This window comes from Prunus persica, chromosome G8 (assembly GCF_000346465.2).
Source record: "Prunus persica cultivar Lovell chromosome G8, Prunus_persica_NCBIv2, whole genome shotgun sequence".
Taxonomy (NCBI): domain Eukaryota; kingdom Viridiplantae; phylum Streptophyta; class Magnoliopsida; order Rosales; family Rosaceae; genus Prunus; species Prunus persica.
In genome coordinates, this window is record NC_034016.1 from 10915391 (window position 1) to 10942280 (window position 26890).

At 41.6% G+C, this 26890-nt stretch overlaps 2 protein-coding genes across 2 annotated transcripts; both read left to right on the plus strand.

Annotated features, from left to right (window-relative positions):
* LOC18768694 lies at positions 15997-20589 on the plus strand. Its single transcript, XM_007200980.2, has 5 exons — positions 15997-16569; positions 16689-17766; positions 19106-19185; positions 19620-19884; positions 19991-20589. The coding sequence occupies exons 2-5, from the start codon at positions 17010-17012 to the stop codon at positions 20254-20256; spliced, it is 1368 nt and encodes a 455-aa protein (XP_007201042.2). The 5' UTR covers positions 15997-16569; positions 16689-17009; the 3' UTR covers positions 20257-20589.
* Positions 22607-26351, plus strand: LOC18767530 (heat shock 70 kDa protein, mitochondrial). The gene is made up of 6 exons (XM_020569876.1): positions 22607-22833; positions 23552-23616; positions 23703-23781; positions 23871-24437; positions 24519-25139; positions 25401-26351. The coding sequence occupies exons 1-6, from the start codon at positions 22759-22761 to the stop codon at positions 26028-26030; spliced, it is 2037 nt and encodes a 678-aa protein (XP_020425465.1). The 5' UTR covers positions 22607-22758; the 3' UTR covers positions 26031-26351.

Sequence of the window (26890 nt, forward strand, 5' to 3'; positions counted from 1 at the left end):
AAAACTACCCATTACCTTCGGTACCACACCAAGGAAAACGACGGTATACGATCAATTCCTCATCGTTGACTGCCCGACGGCGTACAACGTCATAGTTGGACGGACGGCACTCACCAAGGTCAATGCACATCTTTCCCCCCACATGCTACTGATGAAGTTCCCAACCCCCTACGGCACAGGGGCTGTCCGAGGAAATCAGTTAAGCGCGCGGACTTGCTATGCCACGGCACTAAAGTCAACCTCTGTCCAAATCCCCGACGAGACCATGTCTGTACAGGGGATACCGAACGGTACGGGACCCGTTGACGACCCTAGGGATGAGTCCCCGACTCCTCACACACAACCTGCCGAAGAACTGGAAACGATAACCCTGAGCGACGAGCAGCCCGATCGTCGGGTTAAAATCGGCACCAGACTCACCCCTAACCTCCGAGCGCAGTTCATAGACTTCTTACGGCACCATTCAGAGGTGTTCGCGTGGTCTTACGAAGATATGCCCGGCATAGATCTTGAGATCATCAGCCATAAACTCAGCATTTCCCCCGCTTATAGGCCTGTAAGACAGAAGCGCCGTTCGTATGATGCCAAACGATACGAAGCGATGCGCACGGAGGTTGACAAACTTTAAACCATCGGCTTCATCAGGGAGACTACGTATCTGGTATGGCTAGCAAACTCGGTGATGGTCCGGAAGGGCACAGGCGGGTGGCGAATGTGCCAAGACTATACCGATTTGAACAAAGCCTGCCCGAAAGACAGCTTCCCGTTGCCACGGATAGACCAGCTCGTGGACGCCACCGCCGAACACGAACTGCTCAGCTTCATGGACGCCTATTCGGGATACAATCAGATATTCATGCACCCTCCCGACAGCGAACACACCGCCTTCATAACGGACAGGGGTTTGTACTGTTACAATGTCATGTCGTTCGGCCTGAAGAACGCGGGGGCAACATATCAAAGGCTCGTCAACAGAATCTTCGCCAAGTACATCGGCAGCATCATGGAGGTTTACGTTGACGACATGCTAGTAAAAAGCAAAACTACCGAAGAACATCTGCAGAATCTGTCAGTCATGTTCGGCGTACTGAAGGACTACCGGATGAGGCTGAACCCGACGAAGTGCGCCTTCGGTGTATCTTCCGGGAAATTCCTCGGGTTCATGATTAGTCACAGGGGTATCGAAGCGAATCCCGAAAAAATAAAGGCAATCATCGACATGGAAAGACCGAAGACGACGAAGGACATTCAAAGCCTTACCGGACGCGTCGCGACCTTGACTCGTTTCATATCAAAGGCTACCGACAAATGTGTACCGTTCTTTAAAGCCTTGAAAGGGGCAAACGGAATATCATATGGACTGCCGAGTGTGATAAAACATTTCAAGACTTAAAGGACTACATGGGCAGAGCACCCCTCCTGTCAAAACCACTACCTGGGGAGATTCTCTATCTATACCTTTCGGTATCTAGCACTGCTGTCAGTTCGGTATTGATCCAAAAGCCAGAGAGGGCAGAGCTACCGATTTTTTATGTTAGCAAGGCACTCCAGAGTGCTGAACTTCGGTATCCCCCATTAGAGCAGCTTGCACTAGCCCTGGTGGTCTCGGCACGAAGACTTCGGCCATACTTCCAAGCATACGGGATCAAAGTTCTGACTAACCAACCTCTTCGGCAGGTGCTCTAAAAACCGGAGACTTCTGGCCGATTGAACAAGTGGGCGATCGAACTTGGAGAGTTCGATATACAATTCATGCCTAGGCCCGCCGAAAAGGGTCAAGCCATTGCCGATTTCATCTCCGAGCTCACCCCATCAACGGCACAGCCGGCACCCGAGCCGGTTATCGAGATCGAATTGTCGGAGGAACTAGACACCGAACGCTTTGACGTCTCAACTCTAGTATGGATTCTGCACGTCGATGGCTCGGCAAACCAACAAGGGTGCGGAGCAGGCTTGGTACTGACAACACCGGAGGGACTCAAGATCGAGTACGCCCTCCGATTCGACTTCCGAACCTCCAACAACGAAGCAGAATATGAGGCTCTCTTGGCCGGCCTTCGGTTAGCCAAGAGCATGAATGCAAAACAAATCAGAATTCACAGCGACTCCCAGCTCATTGTGAACCAGGTAACGGCAGACTTCGCGGCCAGAGACGCTTCCATGCACGCCTACCTTTCGACCACCCATCAACTGCTCCAAAGCTTCCGAGCCTACGAGATCAAGCAGATCCCCAGCGAAAACAGCCATGCCGATGCATTGGCACGGCTGGCTTCGGCAATCAATGATAAGGTCGGAAGAACGGTGCCGCTGGAGATTCTTGCTCGACCGAGCACGGTAACTTCTGAAACATGTACCGTACGGTACGAAGATACATGGATGTCTCCTATCTACTCGTATCTGACCAACGGCACCCTTCCAAAAGACAAAGCCCAGGCCAGAAAGCTTAGGTACCGATCGGCAAGGTACACCGTCATCAACGACGTCCTTTACAAACATGGCTACACAACTCCATATCTCAAATGCCTTACGGCAGAACAGAGGGACTACGTCCTTCGGGAGATCCACAATGGTGTGTGCGGTGACCATTCCGGGTCCCGGTCACTCGCCCACAAAACCTTTCGGCAGGGATACTTTTGGCCGACCATGCACCAGGACGCTATCTCGCTAGTGAAAAAATGTGATAAATGCCAGCGTTTCGGCAACATACCGCACATCCCTGCCGAACCTCTGACACCGATCGTAAGTCCTTGGCCTTTCGCACAATGGGGACTGGACCTGATCGGTCCAATGCCACAAGGCAAAGGCCAGGTGAAATACGCAGTGGTCGCCGTCGACTATTTCACCAAATGGGTAGAAGCTGAACCTCTGGCAACCATAACGGCAGCAAAGATAGAGGACTTCGTCTGGACTCACATTTGTTGCAGGTTCAGTATCCCGTATGCGATCATAACCGACAACGGCAGGCAGTTCGATTCGGAACTCTTCAGGCAATTTTGCACCCGCCTGAAAGTCAACCTGTTTTTCGCATCACCGGCACATCCCCAGTCAAACGGTCAGGTGGAAGCAATAAACAAAATCATCAAGAAACTACTGAAACGGCAGCTGGACAAAGCCAAAGGAGCCTGGCCAGAAAAGCTTCCCGAAGCACTCTGGGCCATTCGGACATCTTACCGAACGTCCACGGGAGAGACCCCTTTCTCTTTGGCTTTCGGTTCGGAGGCTGTGGTGCCCGTGGAAATCGGCAAACCTTCCTACCGAACGGAAACCTTCGCACCGAAGCCAAATGAAGAAGCGCTTTCTCTAAACCTCGACCTTCTTGAAGAGCACCGAGCACATGCCAACCTTCGGAATGAAGCCTACAAGCAACGTGTCTCTCGGTATTACGACTCCAGAGTCAGACACCACTCATCCCGAATCGGAGATTGGGTCATGCGGAAGGTATCCCTAGCAACCAAGGAAGCCACGGAAGGAACCCTCGGACCTTCCTGGGAAGGACCTTATGAGATCATCGGTATCCTTCGATCGGGAACTTACCGCCTAAGAGACTCTAACGGCAAGACCCTCGGTCATCCTTGGAACGTGGAACATCTCAAATACTATTTCAAGTAACCTAGCCTACGGTAGGACAAAGTTGTAACCTAGCCTACGGCAGGACAAAGTTGTAACCGATTGAAATGTATATGCCCTTCGGCAGAAATTAATCGAAAGCCTTCGGCACTATTACTTCAGAACATCTATTTAAACAACTCAACTAGCCCACGGCAGCCACTAGTGGCGACTTAACGTTCTACGGCATCTTATTAGCCTACGGCAATAAATGTTTTTCGAAATTGTTACCCTACAGATTCCATCGGAACTTATCAATTTCGAAATCCCTTTAACGTTATACATCCTATACGGAGCCTTTCGGCAATAGAACGATCGGCAATTGCAACAAAATCAGATTGTTCAAACAGTGGAGAAAAATATGCATTTAAATTAGAGATGCCCTCGGCATCAATGTGTTCGGTACATACAAAAAAAAACAAATACAATTATTACAAATAAAAAGGCAAGGCCCTCAAGCTTCATCCCCGGCAGCAGCCTCGGCAGATCCGGAGCCTTCGGCGGCGTTCTCTCCCTCGTACTCTTCAATCATCTCCTCAGTTATCCCTTCCGGTAGAGGAGGAGGATCGGCAATGAAGTTCAGGTTCAGCTTCTGCCCAGGGTTGTACCGTTTGAATCGGTACAACAGGTCCGCCAGGTCCGCCATCTCCGCCCGCTTCTGCCCAGGATCGGCAATGAACTCTTCAGACGCACGGTACCCCTGGATCGCCGACCGAACGGCAACCTCGACCTCCGCAGCTTTGGCCCGTTCCGATTCCACCAAGGCCACCTGCACCGCTGCCTTCGCCCGTTCCGACTCCTCCAGAGCCACCTGCACCCCGTCTTTGGAAGCCTCGGCATCCTTCGTTGCCTCCAGCGCCGCCTCCAGGAGACCCTTCATCTCCTCCACCTGCCGTACGGCAGATTCTTTCTCCTTTGCCAGGTGGGCGTGCTCCTGGAGCGCTTTGCCGGCCTCGGCAACCTTGGCCCTGCCGTCTTCGTACTCCTTCTTGGCGCGCTCAGCAGCAGCAATGGCCCGCTTGACGCAGAGCAACATGTCCATGGACGCCTGCACAAAACAAATAAGGTTAGAAGCATGCCCCACTTACAAAAATAAAAGGACGAAAGAAGAAAAGCAATCTTACCGAGGCCTGGAGCCGGAAGGCGCGCCCAGCCTCCTCCCGAAGAAACTTCTTCGGTAGCTCGTCGATCTCCGGCAGCTCCATTTGAGAGCCGAGGATCATATGGTTGACGAATTGGATCGTTTTCGCCGGGCAGGCGATGGTGACAGCCTCGGAAGGACCGTCCTCGTCCTCCACCGCAAGGACGGCCCTGGAAACCTCCGACTGGCGAGGACGCTTGGGGGCTGGCTCGGCCTCCAGATCAACCATCTCCGGTCGCTTGCCGGCAGCCTTGGAGGTGGCGGCTTCGGCGTCCCGATGCCTCGGTGCGTCGACTTCATCAGCAGGGCGCCTCGGAAGAGGCTCGGCATCAAGCTGTCGAAGACGCTCAGCAAGGGTATGATCCTCCGGATCCACCACCGCCTGCCGAACGGAAGCTGCCTCATGCTGTTTTTTCTTTTTCTTGCCCTCCAGGCCCATCATCAGGCGCCTCCTAGAGGACTCATTTATCTTCTTCGCCTCGGCAGCCTTCCTAGCGCCCGTCACTGGTCAAAGGCAATGGGTCAGTCGGCAAGCAAAAGCAAAAAAAAAAAAAAAAAAAAAAAGGACAAGTATACTTACTCTCGGCAGGGTTAACAAGGCCGGCTCTGACGAGGTTGTCGGTGAAGAGGAAGCGTGGATAAACTCGCTCGGCAGCGGGTACTCTCGACCTCACTCTGTCCAGCTGCCGGATCTCACTCGGCTTGGGGCTCGGCTGCTTGAGTTTGCCTGTCAAACGAAAAAAAAATTAATAAAATACAACAAGGGAGAAGAGAAGCCAGCCTACCGATCGGTAGTTCGAAAACCTACCAGCAATCTGGAATGTCGTGGGGACCGGGAAGCTAGGGGGTGTTCCCGATGGCGATTCCCAATCACCGGAGAGCAGCACCCGCCGATTCCTCCACGACTTCTGAGAAGTCGGCACCGAGCTGATGAAATTCCCCCGCTCGGAAGCCTTCAGCCAGTTCGCCTGAACCCAGCCGCCGTGATCGGCGCTCTTGGACTTGGTGACGCTGTACAGATAGGAGAACTGCTCGTAGGAAGGCTCCCCCTCCTCGGCAATCCCGAACGCAGCGATCACCCCCATCAAGGCCACCCAGAAGTTGGGGTTGTACTGGCCGGGAGCATACCCGATCTGGGCAAGGATCTTCTACACTGCAGGTTGCAACGGCAACCGAACCCCTTGCAGAAGAACGTCGGTGAAGAAGGTCACTTCACCGTTCGCTGGGTCGCTGAGGGATTCGACGGGGCTCGGTATCCTCATCCTCACCGAGGCTAGAATGAGGTACTCGGCCCTGATCTTCTCCAACTCCCGTTCGGTGATCTTATTGGGCTCCAGGTAGTCGACCCCGAACAGAGTCTTATGGGGCACACCCACCGGTACCCTAGGCGGCCCTCGTTGGACGATGGTTACCTTCGGCCGGGAGGGACCGGCAGGGCCCTCACTACGACCGGAGGTGGAGGCCTCAGGCTGGTGCTCGAACGGCCCGACACGGGTACCGTCCTTGTACACCGCAGCCAAGGGTAGCGGTTGCCCCGTCATAAGCCCCTTGCCGATGCCATGGGTGGGAACGGAGTTCACCTCCTCACCGAATAACTCGGTATCGGTGTCTTCTCCACCCTCGGTGCCGAGGCTCACGGCCACGCTGGACGTATCCCAGCCCGAAGACAACTCCCCATCGAAAGCGTTGGGCTCACTACCGAACAGCGACTCGCTATCGGACATCTACAAAACAGAGAAAGGGAAGCTAAGGCACGTGCCACAAACTACCCTACCGATACCTACATCGCTACCTATGGCCACTAGACTACCGAAGGAAAATCCTACTTAACGATCGGCTAGCCTACGCCATGGAAAGACGTATAATTACATAAAGAGAGAATATTCAGGGGGTACCGAACAGTATCTTACCTTGAGTAGTGTGGGATGATTGGGTTACCGTTCAGTCTCGTTGAAAATCGCCCTGTGTGCCGAGAACCGCTGTGAAAAATCGCCTTGGTTGCCGTTCACTCTCTTCGAAAATCGCCTGCGCAGAGCTCTCGCATCAAACTCACAATTGCAAAGTGAGCCTTACACCCGGAGCCATCTCTATTTATAGGGAGAGAGGTGTAACGGTACGCCTCAAAAGACTAAACGGCTCATCAATGCGCCGTCAGACGTGCTTTTACTGGCCACGCGTCACCTAGCTAATGGCGCGGCTGACTGCACGCCAAGCACAGAAGACGAAGCGTCTCTCTTCCCCTAAAACCCTCTCAGCATCAACGACCCCTCGAGTCCCAGGCCAATCTCCCCAGAACGAATCTACCGAACGGCAGGTTATCCTCCTAACCGCCATGGGGAACTAACTTCCCTTCCGAAGGACCTTCGGAAGAGAACTTGGGGGACTACTGTTTATACCGGGAAGAAACGGCATATAACCACCGAACACGTGGACAGGATCGATATTGATCACAGATCCTCTTCGGCATGCTTCCTACCGAAGCCATCTATCTTGGCCTCTTTTTACCATCGGACACGTGTCATGCTTACAATCCATGTCCACAGTCCCACATCGGAATTATGAGCACAGTGCACACCTCCCAAGGCCTATTTAAGAAGACCCCTATCCCCAAAAGGAGGGGATCAGAACTAACGGTATGCTATCGATTGATCTGTCAGTTAACATTACTAAAACCGTACTTACTAAAGCATCGGAGAGCCTTCGGCCGGTACCCCAAGGACTTACCGAACGTGACCTTTTGTAGGTATTCACCCCTCTGCAGTAGAACATCTACCAAGGACAGTCACCTACCGAAGGCCTAAAATCACTAAGTTGACGAAAGACGTGTAGAACCACTTTTTCGCATCAACAGAATGGTACTACACTCATAAAAACCCAATTTATATTTCCTTCCCCGAAAAAAAAAAGGGAGCCCGTATTATATCAGTAAAATCATTTCCCATGCAAGACGACATTTTAAGAGTTGGACAAAAATCAAAAAAAATAAAATAATGATTATGCAAAGGCATCTCTTGACATAGGCTAAGAAAATTTCTTTTTTTTCAAAACGACTATAGCCCAAAGTTCTTGACAAAGAGAATTTATACAGAATAGCAAACACAATTCAATGCTTCAAACCTACTTCCATAGTTGCCGAAACCAATTTGGGGTGGGTTGATGGCTGGAAGTGGCTGGTGAGCATTGGCGAAGTTTGGATTTCACATTAGAGGGTTCGTTCATAAAACTTGTCTTTTCTTCATAATTATCATGAATTTCATATTTTAAATTGGTTAAATACTCATCATCTACACAAAAACTTAAGGCCAATTTGACATTGTTGTGCGGTGAAAATAATCTTTGTCAAATTTGCTATGAGAGAAATCAGCTGTGAGAGAAAGCAGTTTGGCATTTAATAAACTTTTTGTTAAAAGTGTTGTTGGTACTAATTCCCGCATAATCATTAAACCTAGCGCTTCTTCGAAACTGATTCCTGCATAATCAAAAAATGAAAGCACCTCATTAGCTGCTTTCCCTTATAGCTTTCTCTCACAGCAATTTTTAGCAATAAATTATTTTCTCATAGTTTACTAAACGGGTTGAGCTTCCCAAAAAAATTTAAAAATTACTTATCCCTCCAAATGAGTAATGCCAAACGGGCACTTAATAATTTATAATTTATATTGCAACATAAGAAATAGAAAGGAAAAAAAAATTTCATAAAGCACAGTATTAAGATACCCAACTCATACATGAAACAAATGAGGAAAATAAAAAATACACATAGCTTTAAACAAAAGAGAAAGAGAAAGAAAGGTTATTAAAACTTTATGAGTGTTTAGTGCAAATATCATAAGCTAACCTAGAAGATTTAAGGGAGATGAGTAGAAGAGAGATCAAGAAATTTTTTGGTTCATTTGTAGACAAAAAGAACCTAATATATTATTTTATTTTATGGTAAATGTAGGCCCTATGTTGGCTCCGCCCCTGCTGGTGGGTTGTCACCGGTGCAAGAGGTGGCTGGGGAGGCTGGGATGCTGGTTTTTTTTCTGAAAACATTGAATATGACTAATTTACCCCTCATTTGAAGGAAAAAAGTAACAAAAGTTACTCCAGGACTTTTGTTACAACCGAATGTGGACTTGAAAGACTGTGAAAGTCATTTTGAAAATTAAGAGATTAAAGTTGTGTATATATATATATATATTGTATTGATCATGAGTTAATTACATTTATAATAACTTTCTGTGATCGAGAACCCCTTTTTAACCCCACATTGATTCTTGAATTATTAAAAGTTGTTTTCCAGTAAATAGTTAAGAACTTGTAAAGAACATATTCCCGACAAAAACATCTTAAGAGAACAATGCCACTTGATTTGTTTACTCATTTTATATTTTGGAATTAGGAGACTCATATAAATTTACAGCTAAACTCTCCCTGCTTCCCCTCTCACCCTCTCTCTCTCTCTATCAAATCATAGGCTTATAGGGTCTAGGTCACTCCAATCACAATCAAAGTTAGGTCGCGTTTAAAAGATACTTTTTTTTTTGGTCAAGTTTAAAAGATACTTAAGGATGTAAGATTAAATCCAGTCTAATCACAGATATGACATGCCAAAAATTGAGGTATTGCACACGTTAGCTGCTAGATTTGATATGCATCTTGTTCCTTCATATTTGATTTACATAACGACTTATATGTAACTTTAAGTCCTCAAATGAAACAACATTGTAGAATACGTGTGTATACGTATGTGTGTAATGCAGGTGAGGCTTTGGATAGTCACAAAGAAAAAAAACAAACTCAATAGAGAGGAGCAGGAAGTAGCGTCAATGTCTATCCTCCTTTCTTCTCTCTTTTCTTTCCTTTTTCTTTTGAGTTAGTGAATAAGTTTACTAGGGTGTTTTGAATAAGAAGCCCCTTGTGGTGATTTCTTCTAAGCTATGCTCAATTTGAAGTTCTCCATCACCTCTTTTGGATTAATTCCTCAATTAAATCATTATCCTAAAACCGTCTCTCTACAACTTTTTATCTTCTTTAAATTTAATTATACCTCGCATTTGAAGGAGTTTGTTGCAATCTACCTGATTGGTTTTTGCCATGTTTGTGCAATTGACATAGGTTTTCACTGTCATGTGCTATTGGATCATTGGAAACATGGTTTTTCCCATATCAGTCAGTGGTTTTGCATTGGCTTAAATGCTAGATGTGGTGGTGGGGTTGATGGTGGCGCTTCTTCAAGTGATGGCAGTAGAGTTCATTTAGGCTCATGTGTTATTTTAGGGTTTTGGTTATTTTGGATGTGTTACAAAGGAAAGGTGGGTTTCTCACACACAGACTAACAATGTGCTATAAGGGTTTGAACATGTAACAACTGGTATGCAAGTCAATGCCATTTTTAATTGAGCTAGATCCCATTAGCTTATTTGAGATTATGTTTAAATGTAGTGATATGAGTAATTGTTGGTGTGTCTATTTTAGTGTGCCTTTCTCACCGTGTTAGTTTTGTTGCCCTCTGAAACTTAGTGTTAGTTTTATTGATTTATTAAAAACACAGGAAAAACATATGTGTGTGAATGGCATCCTTATCATCAATTTGTAGGGCGTGCAGAATTAATCTCTTATAATTATATGTAAGGAGAATCTTGTAAAGGAGTTTTTGAAATTGACTTCAATCAACTTTCCTTGACAACTAATATTAAATTCCATGAAAATGAAAGTTTTTTATTTTATTTTAATTATTATGGATTTTTGCATAATTGAAAAGGGGGCAATTGAACGCAAATCTTGACATATTGTGCACTATTGCAACCACATTTTTTTTTTTTTTGTAACTGATCGACAAAAAAAATAAATTAAAAAAAATAAAAGCAAAACTACTTCAATATATTTTGTTTCTTGTGCTTATTTCAAGTAAAGTAGCTTTCACCGATTGGCATTTCTCAAAATGGTTACTATTCCGATCTTTTGCCTGAATTGGTAGATGATCATAGTGTGTTGCATTGAAAACTTAACCTCGTCCAAGAGAACTCTTTTTGTTTGTTATAATAGATGAATCTGATATTAAAGGAGATTCTGTCGAAATTTCAGTAGAAATTTTGACCTTTTTATGCTTTTAAGGCGGGAGAAAAAAGGGTTTAAATTAGTTAATGGGCCCAACATCTTATAGGTGTCGAAAGGAAAGTAGGATTTGACACGAATTTTAAAAGGAATTCGGGTCGGGTCCTGTCAACGGGCACATGAGTTTTAACTAAAGACCCTAAATCAAAAACCTAATGTACCAACTAATGTACATTATTCTTGCTTATGAGTCAATGTAAATTACACTAATGTATCTACCAAATTAACAAACTTGTTTTCCTTATAAACATGGGCTCAACTGTGATCAGTATACAAGAGTGTCAATCTAAAAAAATTTATAAAAAAAAAAAAAAAAAACATGATCATGTATAGCAAAACAATAAATAAAAGCAAAATAATACCAGAAGAAAAAAAAAAAACACAAGTGTGATTAGTATGCACAGGTACAAATTGACGATAGGCATAAGGGGTAAACTAGTTTACCAACCAAACTGACAAACATGTTTTGCCCATCAAGAATATATTTATTTACTACTCTGCATAAGCATATACCCACTTTGAAGTGCGAAAAAAGGACAAAATGATGACTGAATGCCAAAAATGAAAATAAATAAATAAGAAGGAGCAAACTAATGTACCAAAATGATACACAAACAAAACCACTTGGGAATTTCATCGAAGATGTAGTGTGCACAAATGACACACACACATAGTTGATATGTGATCAAAACATGTACACTATCAAACAAGGCAACAATAGATACAGATTCATTAAAAAAAATTCAAAAACAGAAAAGCATACCTAAAATTTCTTGAACAGTAGCAACAACAACAACAACAAAAAACCCCACGTTTATGGAAAAATTGGGCCTTTTCCAAAAATTTGAATATGATCAAAACACCAATCTCCAAACTAAAACCAAAATCAAAAGGGATAATTAATTACAGACAAAAATTCTAGAAGGAACCACCACAATAAATTGGGAAACTAAAAATCACTACCCCATTCGTTGAATTGTAAATGGTATTTTGGGAATCTAAAAATTATAATAAATTAGATATTGAGCTTAATAAGGTAACTTGATGAGTTGGATCCTAGTCATGAGTTTTGGTTGATAAAAATTGGGTATTATTTATAGGAAAAAAAGGTGAAAGGTTGCAAGTAAGGCAAATTGAAGTTGAAGAGGGTAAGACAAATTTAATAATCTTTTTAACATATCAAGTGGATGACGACGTTGGCTAAAACCCTTTTTGAATTTTAGGGGCACATTTGTAATTCAAGCAGGTTTTATAACAAAACAAAACATAAATGTATTTATATTTTTGGTATGAATGGTTTTGGGCATCAACTTGCTCATGTTTACAGAGAAATGAATGTTGTAGCTGATTGTATGGCTAAATGGAGCTTTAATTTGGATTTTGGGGTTAGCTATTTGGATGAGGCCCCGTCTCGGGTTAGATCCTTTTTGGAGGATGATTTTTTAGGAGTTGTTAGGCCTCGTTTGATCTGTTCTAGTTAGTTGTTGTTGTTTCTTTTTGGGGTTTGTCCCTCCTATCTCATTTAAAAAAATAAAAAAATAAAAAATAAAAAATAAAAAAGCCTATACATATCCTAAAGAACCAGGTAAAAAAAAAGGCCCAAAAATACTATACTCATGTTATGTAACACCCCGACTCCAAATTTAACCCTTATTTAAGTTATTTAAATTATTTAAGGAAAATTATAAATTTACCCTTGAGATAAGGGCATTTTGGTTATTTTCTTAACTGGAGAGAGTTTGGGGTAGTGACTAGTATTTTTGGATAGGTCGTACTGAGACGAGTTCGTAGACACGTAGTGGGCTCGAATCGGAGTTGTAACGAGAGAGTTATGGTCAAAAGAAACCCAGTGGCACAATCGTAATTATTTCAAAATGGGATTTTTATAAAAAAATCAGATTTCTCTCTCTCTCTCTCTCTCTCTCTCTCTCTCTCTCTCTCTCTCTCTCTCTCTCTCTCTCTTCGTCGGCCTCTCTCTCCTCGTATCTCCAGCCACCGGCCGAGGCGGCGGACGGGAACGGTGCCAAAAGGATCGGCTCGGCCTCGGCGTCACGACCCAGCCCTCCCCCGACATCGGCCGCCGCTCCAGCCGCCGAAAAAAGGCGATTTTCGTCTGGTTTTCATCCAAACTTCGCCGGCTCCAATCTCTTCCTCCGGCCTCCATTTCTGGCGATCAAGGTATGAAAATTCATCCATTCTTCATGCTCTAGCTGATGGTTGGGTAGGATTGGATCGATTCTTTGCGTAGGCAATTCGATTTTCGAATTGAAATTTGGCCAGTTTTGGGATCGCAATTCCGGCCACTTCCGGTCAGTTTTTGGAGTAGGTCCAAGAACAAAAGTGGCTCCATATAGGGTGTTATACCTAGGGTAGGAGTTTGGAGCCGTGGTTTTGAGATTTTATGGTGATGCGTAATCGCTTTGGAAACCCAACGCTGCCGGCGCGTGGGCGAGGGTAGGGGAGTAGCACTGTATCTCGATGAGATCCTTAGGTTGTCACGAGTGCGTAGGATTTCGCGGATCTCAATTCGGACGTCGTTTGTCTATCGAACGGACGATCGTGTATTGAGCGTTATCCGAGTTCGATAGGTTGGGACCATTGGATGGTCTCAAATTTAATATATGTTAATCTAGGTATTTCTAGGATCGTGTAGGAATTTACGGATCGTGAATCGGAGCCCCGGATGTTCCGATTTAATAATTTAAAGTTTATGTTTTATATTAACCGTCAGATCGTGCGATCGTAAGCGATCTGAACCAAACTTCCAGGACGAGTGTCCTATACCTTGTAGAACCCATAGGAACTTTCGGATCGGAATTTGGAGGTCGTGGCCCTCGTGGGTCCGTTTGACCAGGGTTAGAGTAGTTTGACCCTTGGTTGACTGTGAGTCTTCCGGAGTAATCTCACCTTCCCAGGGGGATTATCGGGTGCTAGACTGTTGTTGAGGTTTACACAATATTAGAAGTAAATTTTATATTTATATACGTTTGTAAAGGTATAAAAAGAGTCTAGAATGTCAGTTTGAAGTGCTATACGCACTACCTTAGGTACCCCCTCGGATTTTGGTTACACTACAAGTACCACCCTGTGAAAGTTAGGTCCCACATGGCGTAGGTTATCCGGCGTGCGGACAGGCCCCATACGTGGCATTGGTAGTATCGGCGTATGGGGAGATTCTGTGATAATATGTTGAGGTCGCACGTGGCGTAGGTTATAAGGGGTCGACAGACCCCATACGTGGCGTTGGTTGTACTGACGTATGGGGAAATATTGTGATATGATGTTGAGGTCTCGCGTGGTATAGGTTATCCGGCGTTGAGACAGACCTCATACGTGGCGTTGGTTATACCGGCGTATGGGGAGATTATGTGATATTATGTTGAGGTCGCGTATGGTGTAGGTTATCCGGCCTGTCGACAGACCCCATACGTGACCTTGGTTGTACCGGCGTATGGGGAGATATGTGATATGATGTGCAGGTCTCGCGTGGCGTAGGTTATCTGGCGTTGAGACAGACCCCATTTGTGACGTTAGTTGTACCGGCGTATGGGGAGATATTGTGACAGTATGGTATGGTCGCACGTGACGTAGGTTATCCGGCGTGTTGACAGGCCCCATACGTGGCGTTGGTAGTACCGGCGTATGGGGAGATAATGTGAAATACAAAGAAATAAATAAAGGTATTGCCTATGTGTGGAATTGAGTTTTAGGGAAGAACTACGTGTGGCTTGATCTCTCAGTAAGGGTACATAGGCAGCCTAATTTTACTAGGTGCAGCTGCAGACTAAATGTTAGTCATATTGTTATAGGGAGATTGGTTCGGACCTTGTTGATGGTCCTGAAATTGAGGTAAAAATGTGATTGTGTTAGGAGGCTAAAACCTCGTATGTTGAAAGGTGAAATGATGCATGTTGAATTTAATAGTCATAATTTATATTCTGAATTTATCATTTGCCTTGCTTAAGGCATGAATTGATTTGCTAGCATGCTTGGTAGTTGAGAATTATTGGAAGGCCGAAGGCCGTTTATGTGAATTGCATGAAATTATATTGTGCATGCTGCCAGTTGTGAACATTAAATGTGTTTTTATATAGGTTGAAATTTTGGGAAATGTTCAATTTACAGGGGAGACTCTGCCGAAATTTCGGCAGAATGTCTCAGTCTTTAGTAAGTGGGCCCGACATCGGGGTGATGTCGGGAATTCCACAGAATTTGCCTTGAGTTTTGGGAAATCCGAGGCAGGTCCTTTCATGTTATGTAATATTTGTTTATTAAATAATAAAATTATATTATTTAAATATATTTAAAAATTATATATCATTTTTTATTGCCGTATTCAAGACGTATCGTATTCTAGTTTTGAAAGATTTATTGTGTCCCCATGTCGTGTCGTATCGTCATATTTGTATTTGTATCTGTGCTTCATATACTTTCGTTAATTAATTAGGTTTTTGTTTTCTCAATTGATCAAGGTTTTGTGTTTTGATTAGTTGATTAGGAATAAAAGTGCTATCGTTAAATTTTTTTAATGTTATTTTATTCTTAAAAAAATTATAAACTTTTACACAATGACCCCCTGTCATAAGAATCCTGGATCTGCGTAAACCTAAAAGATATGAGACTAAAAACAAAAGGACCCATATACCCGAAAACAGAGTTTCAAAACTGTTACAACAAAAATAAATCAAAGCACCTATTCTGTACCACACACACGCGCGCAAAACTCTTTGAAGAAGGATAAAGATTTTTTAGAAGAGAAGAAAATTATCGAATTCTCAGTACTTTCTTGTTTGGATTGCTTGGTCGGTTAATGACTCCTATTTTTTATCCAGTGGTGGGTTTCACTTAATATCACATATAGTCGCTTCTTTTTAAACACATCCATAACATGCGTAGAGATTTCTAGTATGCAACAACTTTTTAAAGACATCCATAACATGATGTGTGGAGAGTTCTAGTATGTAATAACTTTCTTTTTAAACACATGCATAACATGTGTGGAGATTCCTGATATTTTTGGGAACAGAAAAGGAACAAAGATTAGTTGGGCTGTTAGCCAACAGCAACCAAATAAAGAGAAAAAAGGAAGAAGAAGAAAAAAACAAACGCTGGTCATTGATATTATCTCTACACGGTAAATCCCTATTTTCACTCTTTCACCTCACAAAATCTAACAACAAAATCCATCTTTCCATGTTTGTCTCTACAATCATACAACTACAAACAATCACTATTTTCATAATCTGAACAAAAATAAATATAATACTATAAGAATGTGACTGAAAACAATGAGATCTATAGTGGTAATAATTCATGCTTATTAAACAAGGGAGCTTCACAATTCTATTAAAATGGGGATACCTTTAAATTAAAATTTGTATTAAACAATACAATATTTAGAGGTGGTTTTCGAGTTGGACGCGGAAGTTTCCCAGAAATTGTTGACTATATGCAGAACGTGAGGTTCCTTGTTTTCTCCACCTTTTATTTTCCGAAATATTCCGCAATTTATTGACCAAACAAGATGTTTCATAATGTAAGCTAATAATATGAAGAAAAAAAATCTTTCATTTGAATTGTTCAATAGCGCGTGGCTGCTCTAAGACTTTCTGGGTTATTGGTAATTCGGTCTCTTTCTGGTGATGCTTGATGGGTTGTGCTGGTTTTCACTTGGGTTTTCTTGTTTAGGCCGTGTGGTGCTGGATTTCTAGCTTTTCAATGAGGTAAAAGGTCATCCATTATTTGGGTTATTTCTTTATATTCTGGATGTTGATGTGTTTCGGCCAGTTTACAAATTTGAGAATGCATGGAATATGAATATAGTTTCTGATGTAACTTGCAGGGATTGCTGAATGGTGAATTTGGAATCTTGGCTGTTTATATAATAGGATCTAAGAGTTTTTCCTGTATTGTATTGGGGCAATCTAGTTGGATTATCTTCACCATCTTAGGCATTTGTTATGTAATTGGACAAAAAGGGATTGATTATATACACCTGTCAAGTTGGAAGGCCTGCAATTTATTTGTGTTGGACCTGTAAATGATTAGAATCTTCATATGATTGGTGGGGAGGTTGATTTAGGATTTTCTAGATAGAATTAACTTTGATATATTTCAGAATTGGTTTAGCATTAGATCGATTAGATAAGAATAGTGTACATTTATGGATCTAGCTGATGAAATACCGGTCAACAACAGAGAGGCAGAGGAAATGGACAGGGAGGCCTCGGCAGAAGCTCCTCTCAGAGAGCCCCATCTCTACCGGAACCAGTTTGGGGGCATGGTGAGAAAGAAAGCCTATATCTTTGATGGTTTTGGAAAGTTTTACAATAAGGAATGGGATCTTACAGAAGGTAGAGGAAATGAGTTTTGTTGGTACCATGTGGAACTTCCAAAAGGAAATCAGAAACTTTCTCAATCTGCACAATACCTCATTGGTGTTCTTTGCCCGCCTTTGAAACTCCAAGACATTCTCTCTCTTGTCAGCAATGGACCATTTTGTGGGCATGTTGATGGGGCTCTTGTTTTCAGAGTCAACTCTCCTGGCCCTCCATCCAGTGATTTTACATTTAGAATTGCCGCAAGAATTACTGAGAATGCAGTAATCACCGTGAGTTTGGGCCGTGTCCCCAGATTGGGTTTCTCACCAGTAGGTCAATCTCTTCTCTCAGAGATTCCTAGTGTGGAGAGTCCCTCTTATCATAGAGGTGAGCATAAGGAAAGGAGTGGGATTGTTATAGGGGAGCATGTTCTTGAGTTCTTATTGACAATGAATCACTCTGAGGAAGCCGATAATCCAGTGCCAAAATCTGTGTCAAATCTTGTAGTTCATATTGTTGACACGCATGTTGATCACCTCCAGGATGTTGTGACTAAACTTGAGATAGAATTGGATTCTGTTGAGCTTCAGCTGGATAAAGGTGAGTTCCAATTACTACATTTAAGCTGCCTCCCAAAAGATTTCCTTTTAACATATTCTTCTGCCTATACATTGTTTATCACCAATATTATTGCTTTTCTGACAAATCTCTCGGATCAATTTTTATTTCTCATCCAGTGCATTTAAAATGTTATAGAACTTAAAAGTTTCGTACTTCACACCTCACATTTCTAATCTGTTAGTTCTGTTCTCTGTTGTAAGCAATTCTAAGGTGGTAATTGTTTTTGCTGACTTGGGATACCATCAGTAAATGGTGGGATGTACTTCATTGTCCTTTTTGTATAACTACTGACTTGTCATTATTCAATATATACTTTTCCATAGATATCATTTCAAATTGCTAATGATTTTAGTAATTGTATTATCTCCCATTTGTAGTTAGACTTCCACTTGATAAGTAACAAAACCTCTCTCTTATTCGGCTCGTCCTCTGTAAGCCTCTCTCCTCTTCCTCCCTCACCCCCAGGATATTTTGAGGTAGAAATTTGTTTGTTCTTTGTCTTCTGGAGGTTTGGATGGTGCCACTACACCATGCTGAGAGTTTCGACTGTGGGGCTGTGTTTGTGTCCATTGGGTCTCAACCTCCGTATTCAGCTAGTTTCAGTGTCCATTTTCTCAAGCCAATTAGCCTGGGTTAAGTTGGTATACGGATCCAATTGGTGTCCACCTCTAATTATAAGTTAATAAGAGATATTATAGGAAGACAAACCAACCTTGTTCAGAGTATCTGCTTTCATTGTCCTGTATATAATGGGAAAGCCAACCATAGTTGGTAAGTAATTTAAACAAATAATGTTTCAGCAAATAGAAATTTCTATGAAAAGATCAGACATCAGTATAGTCATAAGAATAGTTTACATATTTCTTTCTTATAGGAAAGCATACGGGATCAATATTAGGACCTTTTGTCGATATTGTACGGATGATCGTAAAATCAAGCATACCTAATTAGATTTAATCCAAACCAAATCAATATGTTTAAGGTGATATCTGACATTTTCTGATATCTTACACATGAACATGCTCTGGTTTATGTTGTTTGGTACACCTAATTATTGTACTATTGCTTTGATAATGTGCAACTGACAGAATATCCATATGCATATATTCATCAACGATTGCACTTGAAAGCCTTTCTAACTTATATAGCATCGTTCTTTGCAAGTTGATCCTCCACATGCTACCTATTATACTAAAAATAACATACAAACTTTGGTATAGAAAATAGAAAGAAAAGTGGATTTTTAGGTGAGTCTTCTATGTAAATTTAGCACTTATTTCAACTGATTAATATACAATGATGTTCTGATTTCTAACAGGTGGTTTTGCTTTGAAGAAACAAATGCTAGATGACAGAAGATTTCCTAAAATACATCTAGATCTGCAGCGCCTCCTGCAGGTAGTTTGTCAGCTCATCATTTTCTATGATGTGTGGAAGCAAGAAGGTTTATGAGTTATTCTAGCTTGCTTCCAATTAAAGCATTACTGCATATTTTTTATGGTGATTTCACAATCTACTTTATGATAAGTAGCAACATACCCTTTAAAAGTACAATGAAAATAGCCCAAAACCGAAAGTAGGCCAACCCGAATTGCAGTTTCATGACTTTAGAGTACTTGATAGCTTTTCCATCAGCCATTTTGGTCGTTGGGTTCCCAAATAACACTAAGACTTCTAGTCTCTGGAGGTGTGTCATATCAATGCTCCTTGATTGTTCAAAAGAATGTGATTTGGTAGGAACTGTAGCTTCTATTTGATTTAAGTTCTCATCAATGAATGAAACCATGTGGAATAATCTTTCTTGGTTTGGCATTTAATTTTACTGAGCTCAGGTGATTGCTCATGGGGAGCAAGTTTTTCCTCGGGTCAAAGAAAAATGTTCCTCAAAACATTGGTTTTCCAGTGAAGATATTATCTCTCTTGAAGAGCTGATCGGACGGTTGAGGAGGCTAAAGGACAATGTAGGCTTTATAGCAAATCGTGTCACAGCAATACAGGCTGGTCTAGACAGCTGGCAAGCTGAGCAGATAAACAGGAAACTGTATTATCTCTCATTCCTTTCTATAATATTCCTTCCTTTATCCATCATTACTGGAGGTAAAGTTGCATAACTTTTCAGTTCCGGGATTTTCTGAGGCATTCTTATGTGTTTCCACTGTGAGCAAGAAGCTTTTGACAACAAGCATTTCTGTATTTCTTGCAGTGTTTGGCATGAATGTGGGGGGAGTTCCATGGACAGGACAAAAAGACCCAACGTTGAAAAATGGTTTCCGTAATGTCATGTTACTCTGTGTAGCTATGCTACTTCTGGCACTGCTCTGCTTCAGCTTTCCTTCTCTGTATACCCGAATAGCTACTTGGCACAGGACAAGAGCCATGAAGAGAAGCTGGTCCCTCAACAGGAAATCATTCCTCAGGAGAACCCATGGAATTGGAGTTCAAGAAAGAAGGGGCTACCTTCGGATTTGAGGAAAGCAAAACATTCACAGTATGCCCTTTTATTTCTTCTTACTTGGTTCCCCGGCTTCACATTATTTTTTGTTCATTTGAATATTCATAATTCCAGATCTTGTCCTCATCAACCTTAATTCTTTTTCTGTAATCTTATGTTGGTTTCTAATTGGTTCATACTTTCCTCCATTTTTTGTCCTTGGAGGTCAGCTTGTAAAATGTAGAGTCTTGTATCATATGTTAAATACTGCTGCAGTAGTGGTTACTATTTCTTATTCCCTCCTTCTGTTGCTGAATAATGTATACTAAAAAGTTAACAGCTGTATGATCATAACCATAGACTCCTTTCAACTGTTGTGAGGATTTGGGAGTTGGGATTTATTGATCCTTTTTCATTTCAAATATGAATCGCTCTTTTGCGACCTGAAAAAAAAAAATAGAAAGAAGAATTCAGTAAGGATGCCATTGAGAGATTCAGTGTTTGTGATTAAACTAGCAATGAAGTCATTGCTTGCTGATTTTTCAACTAAATTTCAGATGTATGGAGCTCAATGAGTAAAAAAAAATAAAAAAAATAAAAAAACTATGCCTTGCTTGAGAACTTCTGACCTAGAAGAGTGAAACTCAACTCAATATTTCATTGATCATTGAATTGGGAAATGTATATCAAATATCTTTTGCAAATGGAAAACGTGGGTTTCTTGATTCTTTTCACTTTTCCTGAAAATCTATGAAAGGTTTTGGTTTTTTTATTCTTTTCCCCAAAGCCAAATTTTTTATTTTTTTTATTTTTATTTTATTTCATTTCATTGAGGTTTAATGATAGAACCCAAATATAGAGAAAGGAAAGAAACGCCGCAGGAAAAGGAAAAGAAATGAAGAGAGAAAAACAAACAAGAAAATGTTCAATTCATTTTATTCATTCACATTTCGGTTTCTAGGTTTAACCTTTTATCCATCCCGAAGATACAAACCGGTACACGCCTCTATTTAACATTTGATTAAAGGGCTCGTTTAGTACGTCCGATTGTACTAATTAAAATATGTCAGATAGTATTAATCTGTTCCAGAGAGTACTGACTGTTTATCCATAATATTATAAAGTATTTGGTGATGTTCCAGATAAATAGTCTGACTAAGTTATATTGTGTTTGGTACTGTTCCGGATAACATCGGATCATATTATTATTTTTACAAAAAATTCTTTGATAATTTAAGTGGAGATATAGAAAATATAGACAATATAATTTGCATATATCTAATTAAGAAAAAAAGAGAATATATTGAAGCCCAACAAAAGCAGGCAAGAAGAGAATCAACAGCCAGCAGTAGCAACACGGAAATAACCAGAAAACAAACCAACAAAGCACCAAAAGTAGAAAGAAAAAAAAATACAGCAAGAAAAACATAGCCGCATGTATTGTTCCAATCGCTGACTTGGGATGATAATTTGATTATTGAGTTGGATACTTGGAGAAGGTGAAATACATAAAGAAAAAAACGCAAGAAAAACTCAACAGCATGTATTAAGTTGGATACATAGCCGCATAATAATTATTTGATTATTTGATTATTGAGTTGAATACAAAGCTGCATGTATTGTTCCAATATAGCAAGAAAAAAACGTCAAAAAGGAAAAACTCATAACTTAATTTCCACAAAAATTTAATAAAAGAAAGGAAATACATAAAGAAAGAGAAGATGAAGAGAGAAGAAGCATATTGGAGAGAGAGAGAGAGATGGATACCTGGAGAAGAGTGAAGAGAATAACTTTAAAAAAGATAGCAAGGAAGAACCCTAAGAAGAAGAAGATGAAAATAGCATTGTCGGAACGTGTGTGTTCTTTAAGAACAATACATAGTCAATATAAAATCATCAAATAGAAGAAAACAAACATAATGCTTTGAGCTTTTGCAAGTGGAAAGAAATGCGTCGAATTCATTATTCAAAAGATTGCTCATCCAAGCAAACTTCTTTTATGAACAAGCTGCTCACGCGCTTTACGAGCTAAACATTCCAAAGATCAAACTTGGTCAAGCTAGGTCTGCCCAAAAATAAAAGAAAAATAATAATAAGGGAATAAATTGTATTTAATAAAAAGATTATTTTTTATTTTATTTTATTTTTGTCTTGAAAAATAAAAATATTTAAATTAAGCACGGGATTTGGTTGTGACTTCGGAGTGCAGCCCAAGAAAGCTTCCTGCTTTCTATCCCAATAAAATAGGCACATAAGGGAAAGTCAGATCAGACCACCTCCTTTCGCCACGTAGCACCGCACAACCAGCTACACATAACGCGACGTCGTCTGGCTACTATAAACCACAAATGACAAACCCATCAGACGACACCGTTTAAGATAGATCCAGAACTTTCCACACGCATCCTTCGCTCAATTTCCGCCTCATAAAAGAACGCCCTCCCAACAAAAACCCTAAACCCTAGAGCTCAAAACCCTCCCCGTTTTTCCCCTTTCGAGTTCTTCGTCTGTGTGCGTGTTGTTCTAATCACAGCATCTGCCATGGCCACCGCCGCGTTACTTCGTTCACTACGACGTCGTGACATCGCATCGGCCCCTCTCTGTGCCTACCGATCCGTACGTCTCTTACCCTTGCTCAGATTCCTTCAAGTTCGCAACTTTTTCGTCTTTGTACTCTCGACCCTAGATCTTCTTTCATTCTGATCTGTCATTCGGGTGAAATAACTTAGCTTTTTTTTCATTTTGTTATATAAATGTTTATTTTATGAAGTTTTTGTTGGTTGTGATCCGAGGAATTAGAAACGCATAAGTGAACAACTTCTTTTGAAATGTTTAATATTTTCCTCCGTTTTCTGAGAGGCCAAACCGAGAAACGGAGCTGAGGGTTTTTTAAAATAATATATGTGTGATTTTTATCTATTGCGTGATCATCTTTCAGGCTTCTGGTGTGTGATTTTTATCTATTGCGTGATCATCTTTCAGGCTTCTGGTGTGTGATTTTGTTGTTTTGATTGGGTTAATGATAGTTACGAACTCTTGAAGCTCTTTTTGACTGTCATCTTTGCCTGATGACTGACATTTAGGGCGGTGGAGTACTGTTGTTTTTATTGCCAATTTCAACAAAGTTTGAGGATCATTTTATAGAGCTTTACATTTCTTTTATTTTATATAAATTACTGCTTAGTTCAGATGATTTGATCAAGATGGAATTTTATTTACATATTGGGGCGATGTAATGGGTTATAGTAGGAAACTCAGTTATATATGAATTGAAGTTGTATATGATTGTTCATTATGCATCGCAGTGCTTATTATATACTTTATGGTTTTGCAGTTGAATAGCACTTCAAATTCATCACATCTTGTTCAAAAATGGGGAAGTTTGGCTAGAACTTTCAGGTATTTTGGACTTGCCTAGTTCATTATGTAAATATTTCAAATTTTTCTCTATGTTGGATTGTTTTTAATGAAATCTTCTCTGATAGTTCCAAACCTGCTGGAAATGATGTTATTGGCATTGACTTGGGTACTACCAACTCATGCGTGGCTGTGATGGAAGGAAAGGTAAGTTCTTACTGATGTTCTGACCTAATTTCTTGTTTAAGCTTTTTGTGCAAGCCATTTATGTCTGATTAATTGTGGATTTGTTATAGAACCCCAAAGTCATTGAGAATTCTGAAGGAGCTCGAACCACACCATCAGTGGTTGCTTTCAACCAGAAAGGAGAACTATTGGTTGGTACTCCAGCAAAACGTCAAGCTGTCACGAATCCCACAAACACAGTTTTTGGAACCAAGCGTCTGATTGGTAGGCGCTTTGAAGATCCCCAGACGCAAAAAGAAATGAAGATGGTTCCATACAAGATAGTGAAAGCTCCAAATGGAGATGCTTGGGTTGAAGTCAATGGTCAGCAGTACTCCCCAAGCCAAATTGGAGCCTTTGTCCTAACAAAGATGAAAGAGACTGCGGAGGCTTACCTTGGAAAGAGTGTAACAAAAGCTGTGATCACAGTTCCAGCCTATTTCAATGATGCGCAGAGGCAAGCAACAAAGGATGCTGGCAGAATTGCTGGTCTAGATGTACAGAGAATCATAAATGAGCCTACTGCTGCTGCACTTTCCTATGGTATGAACAACAAGGAAGGGCTAATAGCTGTGTTTGATCTTGGTGGTGGAACATTCGATGTATCCATTCTGGAGATATCCAATGGCGTTTTTGAGGTTTGCATACTTTGCCATCCAGTTAAGTCTTTTTTTTCCCTTCATTTTGTAAAATATCAGTAACAACTCTCTCTTATGTAGGTGAAAGCAACAAATGGCGACACATTCCTGGGAGGAGAGGATTTTGACAATGCTTTGCTGGACTTCTTGGTGAGTGAATTCAAGAGGACTGAGGGCATTGATTTGGCAAAGGATAGGCTTGCCTTGCAGAGACTTAGGGAGGCAGCTGAGAAGGCGAAGATTGAACTTTCGTCAACATCACAAACTGAGATTAACCTTCCCTTCATTACAGCTGATGCTTCAGGTGCTAAACATCTGAACATCACGTTGACAAGATCCAAATTTGAAAGTCTGGTAAATCACTTGATTGAGAGGACAAAGGCTCCATGTAAGAATTGTCTGAAGGATGCTAATACATCTATTAAGGATGTCGACGAGGTCCTTCTTGTTGGAGGGATGACACGTGTTCCCAAAGTGCAAGAGGTGGTTACACAAATATTTGGCAAGAGCCCAAGCAAAGGAGTGAATCCTGATGAGGCTGTTGCTATGGGAGCTGCCATCCAAGGTGGCATCCTTCGTGGTGATGTTAAGGAGTTGCTTCTTCTGGATGTCACTCCTCTATCACTGGGCATTGAGACATTGGGTGGAATCTTCACCAGGTTGATTAGCCGCAACACAACAATTCCAACAAAGAAGAGTCAGGTCAGTCATTAAAGCCACCCAAACGTACTTCAGATTACAACGACTAGTTGATATGTTGGTGTGAAGGGTGAATTTTTAAGGAGCATTTTATTATTTTTATTTCTTCTTATTAGAGTTAATATGAGTTGGAGGGTCTAGGTTGGCTGGATTGCAGTTATGACCTTTGACCTTGGTTTTGTTTTCCTTGGGTTTTAATCTGACCCCACATTCTTTCCTTTTGCTGTCTATTTTGTGTTCCTGATTTGTTTTGTATCATTTCAGGTATTTTCAACTGCGGCTGACAACCAAACTCAAGTGGGTATCAAGGTGCTACAAGGAGAGCGCGAGATGGCTTCTGACAACAAGATGTTGGGAGAGTTTGAACTCGTGGGCATTCCTCCAGCACCAAGGGGCATGCCTCAGATTGAAGTCACCTTCGATATTGATGCCAATGGTATTGTCACTGTTTCTGCCAAGGACAAGGCCACCAGCAAAGAACAGCAGATTACCATTCGCTCGTCTGGAGGGCTTTCTGAAGATGAGATTGAGAAGATGGTCAGGGAAGCCGAGCTACATGCTCAGAAAGATCAAGAGAGGAAAGCTCTAATTGACATCAGAAATAGTGCCGATACTACCATCTACAGTATCGAGAAGAGCTTGAATGAGTATCGTGACAAGATCCCAAGTGAAGTTGCCAAAGAAATTGAGGATGCAGTTGCAGAATTGAGGACGGCAATTGGAGGGGACAATGCTGAAGAAATTAAGGCCAAGCTTGAGGCTGCGAACAAAGCTGTTTCTAAGATTGGGGAGCACATGTCACGAGGTTCAGGCGGTGACTCTTCTTCCGGTGGATCAGGGACCGAGGGTGGAGACCAAGCTCCCGAGGCAGATTATGAAGAAGTGAAAAAGTGAGTGCCGGAGCAGTAATTGAGTTTTACTTAATTCACTGTCAAAGATGAAGTTCTAAATTTTTATTTGCCCGTAAAACCTCACCTCTTTTGGTTTTGTATCTAAGTGTTGGGAGTTTAAATGTATTAGGGAAGCACGATCTACTTCCTCTGCCCTTTTTTCAGTACATTTTTAGTTGAGATTTTGTGGTAGTCATTAATCACCGGTATTTCTTCTGGTAAGATATCCATGAGAGGATTATGCCTGGCTTTGTCCAGGCAGGACGGACTAATTTTAGCTGTTCAAAGTTTGAATAATGAAATAGGTTCAGAATTCGGAATAGCATATGCTATGCTTAAACCTCATGCTCCGACTTCGCGTCCTATGCTGTGCTGCTGCTGCTGCTGCTTATTCGTTCTTTCCTCAATCACATTTCCCCATTTTAATCAGTCAACGGTCAATGATCAAAAGTTATTGCAACTCTTGCACATTTTCAAAAGCCTTATCTGGGACAAATTAATTCATACAGAGATTTTCTTATTTTCTATTTACTTCTTATTTTCGAAAGCCTCTGCCCCCTTCCAATTACTTCTTATTTTCTAGAAGTGAGTTTCAGCCAATTTTCTTTGTTGTTACGTTGCTTGTTGGGTAGAGGAGATGACTAGATAGCCTCCGGAGTACATTCATGTTAAGGAACAAAGGGCAATGCTTCTCGAAAGGAGGGGAAAAAAAACAATATGACATCAGTTTTTCTTTCAAATGGTTAAGAAATTGTTCTCTGATTGTGCCCAATATTTTTGTTTTGTTAAGAATGGATTTATGGGTTTGTAATGAAACCTTTATAGTGAATAAGAAGAACAAGTTGTTTTGAAAACTTAGAAGAA